Source organism: Mus pahari, chromosome 8, assembly GCF_900095145.1.
Source record: "Mus pahari chromosome 8, PAHARI_EIJ_v1.1, whole genome shotgun sequence".
In the NCBI taxonomy this organism is placed as follows: Eukaryota; Metazoa; Chordata; class Mammalia; order Rodentia; family Muridae; genus Mus; species Mus pahari.
Window position 1 is genome coordinate 41,660,659 of NC_034597.1, and position 14,140 is coordinate 41,674,798.

Below are 14,140 nucleotides of genomic sequence, written 5' to 3' on the forward strand. Positions count from 1 at the left end.
CCAGCAAGGTGTGGGGTCTCTCACACACACGGACAACTGGAAAGAGCTCTGGGGAGTTGGCTTTCCTGTGTACTTAGTAAAGGCTTTTATCTTGAGATGCACGTGGCCCAGATTTCCTCCTTCATGGTACTATGTGTTGTTTCAAATGTAAAGAATGTGAAAGGTGAACTACACATAAACACAACACTGGAAAGATGCATTGCGTTCAAGCCTGAAAGAAGTTGTTAATGTAAAAATCCATCCAGCCCTAGAAACCCCTACAGGCACCCCAGAGTCAGTCACTGAGTGAAGCACTTTATTTTTTCATGCTGAACCAGGAAAATCACATGAAAATTTGGATGATCTTCATACAGCTATATCAAAGCATGCTTTTAAAAAATTTTATGTATTTGTTTGTTTGTTTGATTATGCCAGGGTTTTGCCTGGTTGCACAGACAAGCCTCAAACTTAGGAACTTCTGCTTAGCTTCCAAAGTGCTGAAGGAATTAACCTGAACTCACACCCAGCCTCCTGCTTCTTTTCATGCTTGTCATCTGTTTGCTGGGGACTTACTATCATGGTTCATTCTGTAACCTTTATGAAAACACCTGTTAGAGTTATGTGATCATAGCCTATGCCGACATTCAGTGCTTTGGGGACAGAAAAGGAAGGAGGTGCATGATCAGAGTGAATGGACCCAAACTACCATACTCAGTTTTGATTAACAGCATCAGTGTCTAAAGGGTGAGCTACTCCCACGTGTAACTGCTCAGAGAAACCTAGAATGTTGGAGATGGGGAGAGGCATACTTCTGGTGTACAATGCTTTCCTGCTACTTGGGTAGTGACATATTATATATATGGTTAGGAATAAAATCTTTGATTTCTTCATCCCATTGACAAGTGACAACTGGATAACCGGTCATGAGGATGGTTTTATATGTGCAGTTTGACATTCGCTGTCCTTCTTCTAAAACACACCGCACCCCCTCGATTAGATGCATGCTTCTTCTGCAAAATTTAACACCATTCTTACACTTCACTCGTTTACCATGACAGGCTTTTGTTAGCTCACCATAGGGCACTCCTGCAATGTAGTGTTCTTTGTAACAGCGCCCCTTATAGTGAATCTGTTTAATCTTGAGTTCAGTGTTGCAGTAATTGTCCTCATGCAAGGGTTGGTCACCAACGGTGATCATTTCTATGATTCTTTTTACGGTAGGTGGTTTGGTAGGCCCGGTACTCTCATATTCCCTAAGGAGGTCATAAAATTCTGGGTCTAGTTCATATTCCCTGTAATCCCAATAGTTCCCCTGCAGCTTCGGTGGCAGCAGCAGCAGCAGCAGCAACAATGGCAAAGGCTGTGCGAACTTGATGACCAAAGACTTCATTTTTGCCTGTGGAAACAAAAGTTGTATTTGAATAGAGGCATTCTACGAGGATGGAATGTTTCTTTCTATAGCCACACAGAGGGTATATTTACTAACTTTCTCACTCTGAGTATGTAGCTCATTGAAAAAGTGTTAGACTTGAGATTTCAGAAATTCTTTGAAGAGCTTCCTCATGTTGACTCTAAAATAAGGGTGTTAGTATTGAGTAGCAGATAAAGGAGGGAAATGTGAAAGAAAGAGACAGAGCGAGAGGAGAGAGGGAAGAAGTGAGGGGATATAGGAGGCAGCGGAAGTGGGAAGGAAATAGGTTAAAGGGTAGGGGAAGGTTGTAGAGAGGGCAGACCACACCCACAGTGAAAGAGGAGAGTGGCTCTCTGGAGAACCTCTCCTGCTTTGTCTAAAACAAACACATTTTACCCACTTCCAGAAATTAATAATTTGTCCAGAAATGATCCAGCCTCCTCTTGTTGGTCTTGCTCTGATGAGGAACACTGTCCATCTCAGGTCTTCACTCTCTTCTTGCTCACATCTGGCCACAGATGTCTTGAAGAAGAGCCCAAGGAAGGCCAGCAGTGGCACAGTAGACATACACTGAGCTGGCTTCTTGGCTGACTCAATTTCTGCTTCAGTGTCAACTGCTCTGTCTGTTTTAAGGCCCTTCTCCATGTTTTGCCACATCACACCACTCTTCTCCAAAGTCCTTCATTTCCCGTCTACTGCTTCCCTTGGTGCTTCCTCCCGCCCCTGAGGTAAACTTTATCGTCCCTGCTTTAATTGTATCCCCCCCCCCCCGCCCAAACTCACTCCAGTTCGCATCACTGTTTATAGCTATGCTGACCTCAACAGTAGAGAATTCAGTTATTGTATTATTTGGATTTCTCTACATCTCTTCACCCCATAGTCTGCTGTTTCTATGTATAGGTCTTTACAAGTTTATGAGCAAACGTCTTTGCTTATCAATTCAACACTAAGTCAATGACATAAGATACAAGATAATTTTAAAAGAAAATATTGCGTGCATCTTAGTGATGTCTGTCATGAAACCTGCCTGGCTAATTGTGATACATTTTAAAGATCTTTCTATAGGAAACTGAGGAGTGACAACATCTATCCATTAGACGATTCCCATTTGCTAAAATAAGCAACACAGCCTAGTCTATGAACCAGTTTAGAGACCCATCTTTTGTAGAGAACTTCCAGACCCATTTGTCTGTGTATTCCTATCCCAAATATGACTGTTTTTCATTAATTCTCCAAGGTCTTTCTCTCAGTGGGAAGCAAGGACCTTCTCTCTACTTAAGGCTTCCTACCTCAGTTGTACCCTTTGTTATCTTTTTTTTTTTTTTTCAGAGAAAGGGTGGATTGCTGAACTTAGAACTTGACAGCAGAGATCCTAGTCTTCAGTGAGAATAAATCATGCTGAGTTAGGAAGAGAGAGTGAGTCTGAGCAGCTCATAAGTACATTGTTGAAGTGAATTTAAATCTTAAAACAGTAACACAGATAGTAGTGTAAGAAGTCGTACACATCTTACCATAAGCTATGACAAAGACTTCCTATATATTCCCAACATTGGAATAGCCAAAGAATAGAAGTTCTCTTTACCTTTTACTATGAGCATCTTCTCTCCGCGTAGCAACTATAGCCACCAAGAAACTCTAGCCCGTATGTAAGAAAGGTAGGAAGACAGTTGGGGCTAACTGCAGATTTGGATTCTGATCTTATCCATTAGGAAAGGCCACAGAAATTTATAGAGAGGGTCAGAAGATGGGGGCACACAATGGAAAAATGGAGTGGCTAGGAAAGTTAAGCACAGAGGTACAGAGGGAGGAAAAGAAGTATTTCAAACTGGTGGTGTTGAGTGGTCCTTCTCCTCCATCAATCTCACACTGTGAGAGCCAGAGAGTTCAACTCAAAACTCTGCAGTGAGAACCCGGAGTATCTGGAACATCTGGAGCATCAAGAGTGAGCAAATTAACACACACATGATCAGTGGAGTCCAGGTGTACCCACTCTCCTAGTGAGAACTCAGCAACAAAGTGGCCTTCAACAAATCTATCACAGTACAATTTCTACACGCTTCAAACCTGGGAGTGTCTAGGTGACAGGGAAAGAAATCCTTATCAGGTTATCTTAAACACCAGAGAGCCTCTACTGACTCACAGAAGAGGGATGTCCAAGGGGCGCAGGAGGAGGAACTCTTCACCAGACTCTTGCCAGGGCCTCCTCTCCACTTCTTTGTAGAACAAAAGTGCTCCTCTGTGGGCGCTCTGTGGAATGGCAGGGCCAGGCACTGTCACTTTTGTACCCTCTTCTAGGGTCACAGTGTTCCCACTGTGCAACCCTCCCCCACCTTCTTTCATCAAGGAAACTCACTCTTCTGATTGGCCTTGCCTCTGTCACTTGAGTAAACTGGCGATGTGGGGGTTTCTCACTAGTCAGCCATGCTTTTCTTGAGGGAAGAAAAGCAAAAGCTTGAAGAAAACCCTAGCGGAACTTTAACTGGTTGACAAAGAGCTGCTGGTACTGAACAGAAAAGCAGTGAGGGCCGTGGGCATTTGCGTGGGTGGAGAAGTCAGAAAGCTGAACTCTGTCAACCCCATCGTTTTAATTGTTATTGCATTTTAATTTGTATGAGTGCATGTGACCCATGGTGACATGTAGAGGTCAAAGGATGACTTTTGGGAATTGCTTCTATTTTTTCCATCATGTAGATTCCAGGAATTGAAATGAGCTCCTCAGGGTCAGCAAAGGGTACCCTGACCCATTGAGCCATCTAACCAGCCCTATGTCCCCATCTTTTCCTTACCTCACCTTCTTATTCAGTGGAAATGTAGATTGCATACGAGAAAAGGAAGAGACTTGGTTTGTTTTGTTTTATTTGTTTGTTTGTTTGGGGTGTTTTGTTTTGTTTTGTTTTGTTTCAAGACAGGGTTTCTCTGTGTAGCCCTGGCTGTCCTGGAACTCACTCTGTAGACCAGGCTGGCCTTGAACTCAGAGATCCACCTGCCTCTGCCTCCCAAATGCTGGGATTAAAGGCATGCGCTACCACTGCCCGGCAAGAAAGAGATCTTAATAAAGTGTTATTTATGAATGAATTATTTCTTGTTAATTTCTTTTTTTTTTTTAAGATTTATTTGTTTTATCTCTTATATGTGAGTACACTGTTACTGTTTTCAGACACATTAGAAGAGGGCACCAGATCCCATTACAGATGGTTGTGAGCTACCATGTGATTGCTGGGAATTGAACTCAGGACCTCTGGAAGAGCAGTCAGTGCTCTTAACCTCTGAGCCATATCTCCAGCCCTCTTGCTAATTTCCTAATCTTAGTTTCACTACTATAAATGTTGTAACTCAAAAGAGATTTTAGCACTACAATATACTTTTAGGACCCTAAGCATTTCTGGTTAAATTTTGTGAGGAAATTCCAGGTTTTAATTGCACCAAGTGGATTATTTTCGCAAATATTTTGAAGCAATGTTTTTTGTCTTAGACATTCACCTCAAAACCTAAATGGGGACGAGGACCACACGGAGTGAAGAAAATCTGAACAGTTTGAGTCCAGAGTGGATAGCCGGGAGGTCAAACACATTGTTAACTCGGTTCACAGCACTTCTTCCTCTAAGGTGAGTGTCGAAGTGCTTGAGCTTCTGAGACATGCAGAATAAACCTACAAGAAACAGAAATTCTCATTAATTGAAAATCAACTTTTCAAACATAAATATTCATATCTCACTTTGGAACAATGAAGTCATTCCAGCACAGAGATGGCAGAATCTCTTCACACGTGTCATGCTTTTTGCAAATTAATTTTCACTCATGCTTTGTCTAGCTTTTTAAAGTATAAGGCTATATAAAAATGTAACAGAGAAGATGGCCTAATCGGCCATCATTGGGAAGAGAGGCCCCTTGGTCTTGCAAACTTTGTATGACCCAGCACAGGGGAAGGCCAGGGCCAAGTAGTGGGAGTGGGTGGGTAGGGGAGCAGGGGTAGGGGGGTATAGGGAACTTTCAGGATAGCATTTGAAATGTAAATAAAGAAAATAATAATAATAATAATAAAATAAATAAATAAAGGATATTTAAAATTTCAAAAAAAATGTAACAGATAGTGATAAGTAGAAACCTGCTACATTTTTCCTGTGAGTCATTGTGACCCCAGATGATGTAGACTTCTTATTAAACCCCTAGATGTGTTTGCTTTATATTTTCTTTCCCCTCTGTCTTAGTCAGGGTTTCTATTCCTGCACAAACATCATGACCAAGAAGCAAGTTGGGGAGGAAAGGGTTTATTTGGCTTACATTTCCATACTGCTTTTGATCACCAAAGGATGCAGGACTGGAACTCAAGCAGGTCAGAAAGCAGGAGCTGATGCAGAAGCCATGGAGGGATGTTCTTTACTGGCTTGCTTCCCCTGGCTTGCTCAGCCTGCTCTCTTATAGAACCCAAGACTACCAGCCCAGAGATGGTCCCACCCACAAGGGGCCTCTCCCCCTTGATCACTAATTGAGAAAATGCCCCACAGCTGGATCTCATGGGGGCATTTCCACAACTGAAGCTCCTTTCTCTGTGATAACTTCAGCTGTGTCAAGTTGACACAAAGCTATCCAGTACACCCTCTGAAGTCAAAGATGGAATAAAGATGAAGTAGGTAATGTGTAAGGTTAAAATTCTGACAAATTTGAGTTTTGGTTAAATAATGGGTAGATGAAGACAAAATACTATAAGTCTCCATACCTCACACAACACACACATACATCTCACACCGACACAGGCATACTTAAATAAACTGCGCACGGGCACACGCAAGGCGCAAATTCCTTAACTTACATAGCATAGGAAGTAATGTAATTTTCAAAGATAAAAAATTTTTTTTAAGAACAAAATAAAATCTTTTTCATAATTTGAGGTAAGACATATCCTTACTACATAAGACAAAAATCTTAGGCATAAAAGAACCTATGGTAGCTGATATTCCACTTTTAAGGATGGCACCATACCTCTCTGGATACACAACATCAAATCAAAAAGAAAGGGCAAACCCAGAAAACATTCAATGGATGGCAAAAAAAAAGGAAACTCAAGACCAGCTTGAGCTTGCAACTGTGCATACAGTCTGCTGTTACTTCTCGATTTAGAGAAAAGGCAGATAGTATCTGTGGGTATGTGTGTGAATATACGTTTATGTGTATGTGTGTGCCACTTGTGTGTGCATGTGTGCATACATGTATGTGTTTATGTGTGTGTCCATACCTGTATGTGTGTGAATGTGTGTATATGTTTTTGTGTATGCGAATGTGTGTACGTAGCTTGAAAGTAAAAATACAGCTAATGAAACAAAGGAGACAGGTTTTGTCTACATAAAAACAGCATGGGAGATAGTTATAGTTATGAAAATATTCGATTTCAGAAATGTTTGGCATGTTCTTGGCTGTATCCAGGTAAATATCTAGGTTTTCATGCAATATTGCAGATTTGCATCATGCTATCGTTAGTTAAACTGAATTAAAGGTACAGAGGTACTCTGCATTATTTCCTACAAATGCATGAAAATAATAACCTTAAAATAGTTTTTTTTTAAAGAAAAGTCATTCTATAACTGTATGGGTCTAATGTCATATTATCTCAAAATTACAGAAATATAGAGTTAGAGAACAAACTAATCCAGTATGGGGCAGTTCTTCAGCACTAATGGAACACATATGTACACATACACACATACACAAGACACACACACACATACACACAGAGGCACACACATGCATGTGTACAAACACGGGTCACTCAACATACATATACAGATAAACACTTGAGCTCACACAAAACATGATGAAACCTGATTAAGGTTTGTAGTCTGCTCAACAATATTATTTGATTTTATGCTGAAAGTTTGTAAACTATTTTTCTGGGGGAAGGAGAGAGAATGAAAAATATAATTTTATAGCCAGCCATGACTTTTTTATTATTTTAAAAGTAAAAGGTTTCTAAAAGCAAATCAGTAGATCTTTATATTGACACAGAAAGACCATCAGGACTCTTTTGGAAAACAACTCTCAGAATTAAATGTAGAATGTGATCTCATTTATATTTAAATTTTTACACACACACATATGCACAAACCTGTGAATATATTGGTCCTCCACTGGGAAATGGGTATGGCAGATATGTTGATTGAACTCCGTGATTTGGTAATATTCAGAACAATGTTCAAAACAATGTTACAATAAGCAGGAACTAATAGGGAAAGATTGTCCTGGGCAGAGAACAGGCTCAGTGTGTGAAGTCTTTGCTGTGCGACCTGGACAGCCTGAGTTCAAATCCCCAGAAATCACATATGAGGCTGGACTTTGGGTGTTTGCCCTGTAACCCCAGTTGTGGGGCTGGAGATGGGCAGAGCCCAGGGACTCACTGATCAGTCAGTCTGTCCTAAGGAGCGACCCAGAGTTGGTAAGAGACCATGTGCCAAAAGAAGGCCTGAAAGTGGAAGGGGACGCATGATAAGATGTCCTGCAGAAGAGAGAATGGGATGAATGAGAAGAAGCTGCGAAAACCACTAAAATTCATGAAGATATGAAACTGCCACCACAATAGGAAATATTAAAATCATGGGAGGATGGAGAAACATGCCCAACCCTCTACTGCTCACATGTGCGTGCATATGCCCCCACACCTCCCACACACTCACAATAGGACAGGCTGCTTTGAGAGAAAGCACTTGACTGGATGTGTGGCACTGATGCTTTATGAAAGTTAATTTTCCATAATTCACGTAAAAATGAATGTGCAGTATGGATACATTGATTTACATCAGTTGAAAAAAAAACTAACAATATACATAAGAGAGAGAATCAGGACGGGTGTCTGACAAATATTATGACATAAACGACCAGCAGGTGCCTGACGTATCTGACGTCATCTAAAAGTAAAGCTTGAAATAGAAAGCTATATTATCTAGATGATTTTAACTGAGAGCAGAAGGCCCACCCTAAATGTGGGCCACAGCGTTGTATGGGCTGGTGGCCAGGACTGAGTGAAAAAAGGAGAGAATGAATTGGGCACCAGTAGTCTGTGCTCTTTCTTCAATGATATATTATACTCTAAAGCTGTAAGCCAAAATAAATCCTTTCTCAAACAGACAGACCAACAGACAGACACAGAGGGGTGTAGGGAAACAGAGAGACAGGGACAGGGAGAGGTTGCACTGTAACATTCCCATGGGCGTATCTAATTGTTTTTGCTTAGAGGGGAGGACAGAGAGAGCTTCCCCTAGGTCCTGGCCATTCAGCCAACACTGTTTATTGCTCCTGGAAACAGAGAAGAAAGCTGGGACGAAACTGGAGTGTGTCTAGGGGCTGATAATGTTCTAAATGCTAAGAGTATTTGGATACAGGAAACACCGGGTCCAAAGCCGAGGGCTGAAAGCTTGAGAGACTGACTAGCATGAAGAGAATTCATGCTTTGGCAGAATCCTATTAACTGATTAGAAGTAATGACCCATCCACAAGGGGATCAAGTGTGGCACCTAAATGAAAGAGATCAGCATAAGTCCACAACTGGATGATCAGTTTCCATAATGGATGGGTCAAAGATATATCGATATTAGAGACCGTGATCGACAGGATGTGGACAGTTGGACCAGGGGTGTCTGCTTACTATAGGCTGCTGCAGTGTGGACACATAACATCTGAGCATCTATAAAGCTTACAAATTAATCCTTAGAGTTAAGGCCATAGCAAGAGGCAGAAAAGCCCCTAAATTTACTTTACAGATATTTGAATGACCTCATAGAAGCGAGTGTAGAGGCAGTCCTAAGAAGTCACTAGGTTTGACTGAAAGGATCCCTCAAAGCTAAAACTGAAGCCACGGAATGTTTTAAATAAGCCTTAGAGTATAATCCCACTCTGACTGTAAATATCCATGAGTGCACAATGATATACACAATTTCTTGAATAAATAAATGGCTAGTTATTATTCCTTCAAGTAGATAAAACCTAATTATGCCCATGCAGGGGTGCTTCCTCCTAAAAGTACCTATGTAAACAGTCATAGATAGTAAGAAGCAGCTTTATAGTGGAGGGAAAAGATGCTGTGTAAGTCAGAAAATTGCATACAATTCCTTTAAATGTTCCCATATTAACCTTGTCCAATTCTTCTCTATTACTATTCTTCTATCACTATCTTTACTTTCTTGCCCAGATCATACATGTCACTCAGACCCACAATCTATCTTTCTCTCTTTCTTTGAACCTAATGTGTCTATACTATAAGATTAATGTGCAAAGATTACTCCTTTTCACATATTTACTGTAAGATCTTTAAATTATTTTTCATGACCCTTCTATTAGTTTCTCTGACTACTGAAATAGATTTCCACAAATCTGCTGCCTTAAAACACCACAACACAGATTGGGCCAGGTGGTGGTGACACATGCCCTGAATGCCAGCACTCAAGAGGTAGAGGCAGGCAAATCTCTGAGTTAGAAGCTAGACGCAGCTATAGAGCGAGTTCCAGGATAGCCAGGGCTACACGGAAAGAGCCTGTTTTGAAAAACAAACAAAAAATACATTGATTTTTTTTCCCCCACAGTTCTGGAGGACCAGAGTCTGAAATCAATATTACTGGGTCCAGTGAGATTTTTTGGAGGGAAAGAAAAAGAGACTGGTTCTCTGAGTGCTTGCACGCTTGGTAGCAGAAGACATTGTAATGGCAGTAGAAGCAACAGTGAACAACATAGTGTGTGCACTGTCACTGGCGGACAAAGAGAAAATGGGGGCCTGGTCTGCACGTTATACAGTCACCACCCAGAGTGGATGGCTGCAGCATTACCATCCCTTTCCAGGACAGCCCTGCAAGACACCAGAGAAGAAAAGACGTCAGAGTGGACCGGATGTCAGGCAGCATGCATGGTCACACGTTCTGTCTGGAAGGAGGAAAGACTAGAAGTGGAACTGGTCACTGAATCACCTGGGACATGGCCTCTGAGCATCCTGCCGGAATTATCTTGATTACATTGATGTGGGAAAAGCCACCTTAATTGCTGGCAGGACTAGTTTCAGGGTAGAGACTCCTCAGCAGTCAAGAAGGGGAAAGCAGGTTGCGCTCTGCAAAGTGTACAATCTCTGTTTCCTGCTCCTGGGAGCTGCTTCAAGCCTTAGACACCTCGACTCATCTAACTTGGGTTAAAATAAAACCTTTCCTCTCCAACGGCTTTTGTCAGGACATTTTGTTAACCTATCAAGAGAAGGAACGAACACAGCTGTGTTGTCCACCTTCAAAGCCAGCATTACCTCACTTCTGTCCCTCTCATTGTCTTCTCCTGTAGCCAAATTTGTCTCTTGCACTTATGACCAAAAACAAAAACAAAAACCTCAAAAAACAAAAATAATTATCTCCAGGGCTGACTTGCCCCTCCACTATAAATGAATGATATGGAAAAAGTTACTCATATATGAACTAAATACGAAGCAAGAAGAGACAGTTTTGTATGATGAACTGGTGGAAAACCAACTCTTCTGTTTGCAGAGTGGGTGTAGTGTAGTAGCAGACCTGCCACGTGAAAGTAACCCAAGAATGGACTCACTGAGCATTGCATCCAAGCTGTAGCCTCAGTTATCCTTCAGGACCCAGGCTTTTCCTTAAATCACTTTCCTCTTACTGCCAAATGCTAATTGAGCTCTGCTTACATATCAGCTTAACCAAAGTTAACAGTGAACCAAGAGCATGGTTTAAGCAGCCACTATGCAGACAAGAGAATCCAGCTCAAAAGCCCTCAAATGTCAAGTGTGGTTACAATGGTCTACATTGGTTAACTGTCAGCATCTTGTATTTTCAATAGAATGAGAATTCTGTGTCAGTATAAAAATATCGGGAATATTAACACACAATGAGCCATGTGCTGCAAGAAAAAGCATTTAGCAACATAGCATTCATTTGCACACATTTATTTCAAATAAAACTGTTCTTTTATTAAAAAAAAAAAAGTTGCCTCGGGATGAAGGATAAGAGGGTAAACAGGCACATACATTTGCACAACAATGAATAACCACATGGTAACTGTCTGTGCTTCATGCACTGTTAACTCTGCTGGCTTAAGATTGGTAGAGAAAGCATCAAGATTGAAGATAACCCTGTCTGAAACTTGCCATAAACTTGACACATCACTACCTCCTCTATTTCCCATAATTTGCCTCTCGGCAGGCACAGCTAGTGAGTAGCCATACTTTGCCTAACGGTGACAAGAGCTTTGTTTCCTCTTTGCAGCGGTCCCGAGATAGCAACAGGGGAGGAAGGGGTGTCAGGGGTGGGGTGGGTTGTACAGTGCTGGATCTGTTGGTGCTGAGACATCTCCCAGAGAACAACACCCACAGCTGGGTGAGAGGCAGGCGTGCTCAGGGGCACACACACGCTCACCCTCCTTGGAAGAGCAGGACCCCACCCTCATTCACACTATCTAACCTGGAGTTTCTCTCCTTACCTTTGTCTACTTAGGCAAACTCAGCTCTGGGGTAGCTTGAGAGTTAAACTAGGAAGGAGTTCAGGTTGTGGGAACAAGAGTGAGAGCGGGAAGATGAGTGCGTGTTCGAGGGTCAGCTACAAGTTTTAATTAACTTGTGCTGCCACTTTGTTCCACTCATCCGATTAGTTAGCACCAATCGTGTTCACCGCATACTAAAGGAAAGATGTGTGTAGCAGAAGGAGAGAAGCAACAATGGCCATGAACTTGTTCTTCTTTAGTCCCAAAGCCTGGGACTTACAGTTTACAGCCACTAACTAACCAGCTCATCAGAGAATTGCTTGCCAGCACTGTCAGGATTTTCTTTAATGTCGTGATGCTGTGCTCATGGGACCTGAGGTGGCCTGCAAGGACCTTGCACGCGGTACGCTCCAGTCCTAGGCTCCCACAACTGCTTGGGTTAGGCGCTTGTTCACACCTCCCGCTGGCGGCCTTGGGAATCCCATGGCTCACATCCGTGGAGCCATGTATAAAGTTATTGTCCAACTGACAGGACTCATTCACGTCTACCTCGGTTCTCCAGACTCTCAGGCTGTTTGCACAGTTCCCGCCATCTCTCATAGTATTTCCCTTGGGGATGACAAAGGGTAGCCTTCTGGGTGTCAGGGGTGGGGCAGACATCGCGGGTTTGGATGTGCTGAGGCCGGTAGTTTTGTCTGACACGGTCGAGTTTGCGGATTCCTCTAGAGTCTGTTCTGCAGCAAGTTGCATCTCTTCCTGTGAAAGGTGTTCTGGGGTCCCCTTCATTCTGCTTTCTGAAGGCTCTGCAAGAAGCAGTCCAAGGGCAAGCAACCGCAGAAAGGCTGCCATCTCATAAACACGGTGATCTTGTCTGCAGTAAAGATAAAGGAAGGAGAATGCAGGAGAGATGTTTTCCTTTTTGTGAGGGTAGCTATTCTTAGTCACAACCTCTAAACATAAGACCCCACAGACATAGTTGAAATATGACATAGCAAGATGACAGTCCCTTGAGGAACCTGAGCAACAATGTTAAAATCTCCACTTACAATCATTCACTCTATCTCATTTAACCTTAGTTTACGAATCTGAAGAAAAAACAAAATGACGAACAAAGGCATAAAACCCATGAGCTAAATCTAATATGCAGGGACAAAGCATCATTCTCTATTCTGCTCTTGCTGGAGGGGTCTACAGTCTCCACGTAGGTCACAGTCATCTCACCCTAAACACCTCACTATTGCTGTCTCTTACTGCCCACGCAGGACCTGGTTCCTGGTGCCATGGGAACATGCACAAACAGTAACCTTTCTCTACTCCCTGGCTTTTTCACCACCCATTCTCAGTCACAGATCTCTCTTTACCAGTTCCTTTGACAAGTTGATGCTGCCGAGAAAGAGTCCAGCTTCTTGCAGGGCTGGAAGTGAAACTGTGTCTCATAGTCAAAGATTCTGCTATTGGGTCTAACCAAGGGGAGGAGGGGCAAGAAAGGGGTAGAGAGATGTGTGTGGGCTTAATGAGGAATCCAGAAGCCGAGAACACTCAAGGGGAAATGGACAGTGTGTTTGTGGCAGTCTGAACCTGGAGCCGGCAAGCACCCTGCTTGCTCTTCTTTCTGCCGAGTCTTCCTCGTCATTTCCTTTAATCCCAAAGTATTTATTGTTTCGCTCTCTGAGAGCCAACTGTGCATCTTTCTTTATGTTTCACTGTGTCCAGTCTTTTCACTGTCTGGTTAGGGGACAGGTATGACCCACACTGCTGTAAGGCTGACAACACCCTGATCCTGAAGCATCCTTTCTGACCACTGCTAGAGGACACACGGACCTGCACTGACATCACATCCGAACTGTCAGCAGCATAGCATGACGAATCAACATGAAGTTCCTTTAGTAGTGTCATTGCTAGACACTCCATAGTATGAGCTCCAGAAAAGATGATTATTTGTGTTGATAATTCTCTCTTACACTCTAGAATGATTTTTCCCCTTTTCCCCCTCCCCCCTTTAAAAGTTTCTCCTACCCATGTGTGTCCTGAATTGTCACCTTGCCTCCTTTGTCATCCCACCCTGTACCCCGACCCCATTCTGTAAAACATCACTTGAAAAACACTTCCTTGGACCTCTCAACACTTCTCTCCTTGCCTCCAGGAACAGAGAAAGCCCGCCCCTGAAGGCTACAAGCCAAACCTCTGCTTGCTCTCCTTCAGGTCAGGACTTAGAGCTTCCCTTGTGATTTTGCTAAACAAAGCAGCCCTGATCAATCAGGGTGACCCTTTCTTTTTCTTTTCTTTTTTTTTTTT

General features: G+C 42.6%; 2 protein-coding genes across 2 annotated transcripts; both read right to left on the minus strand.

Annotated features, from left to right (window-relative positions):
* Positions 1-811: 811 nt before the first annotated feature.
* On the minus strand, positions 812-1,369 carry Rnase9 (ribonuclease A family member 9 (inactive)). Its single transcript, XM_021204233.1, has one exon. The coding sequence runs from the start codon at positions 1,367-1,369 to the stop codon at positions 812-814; it is 558 nt and encodes a 185-aa protein (XP_021059892.1).
* Positions 1,370-12,065: 10,696 nt separating this feature from the next.
* On the minus strand, positions 12,066-12,755 carry Rnase11 (ribonuclease A family member 11 (inactive)). Its single transcript, XM_021204215.1, has one exon. It carries the CDS (start codon positions 12,692-12,694, stop codon positions 12,122-12,124), a length of 573 nt encoding a protein of 190 aa, XP_021059874.1. The 5' UTR covers positions 12,695-12,755; the 3' UTR covers positions 12,066-12,121.
* Between the last annotated feature and the right edge of the window lie 1,385 nt (positions 12,756-14,140).

What these genes read in the sequence shown, in the direction of transcription:
- Rnase9 (XM_021204233.1), bottom strand. Translation starts at nt 1,369, where the DNA reads ATGAAGTCTTTGGTCATCAAGTTCGCACAGCCTTTGCCATTGTTGCTG.
- Rnase11 (XM_021204215.1), bottom strand. Translation starts at nt 12,694, where the DNA reads ATGGCAGCCTTTCTGCGGTTGCTTGCCCTTGGACTGCTTCTTGCAGAG.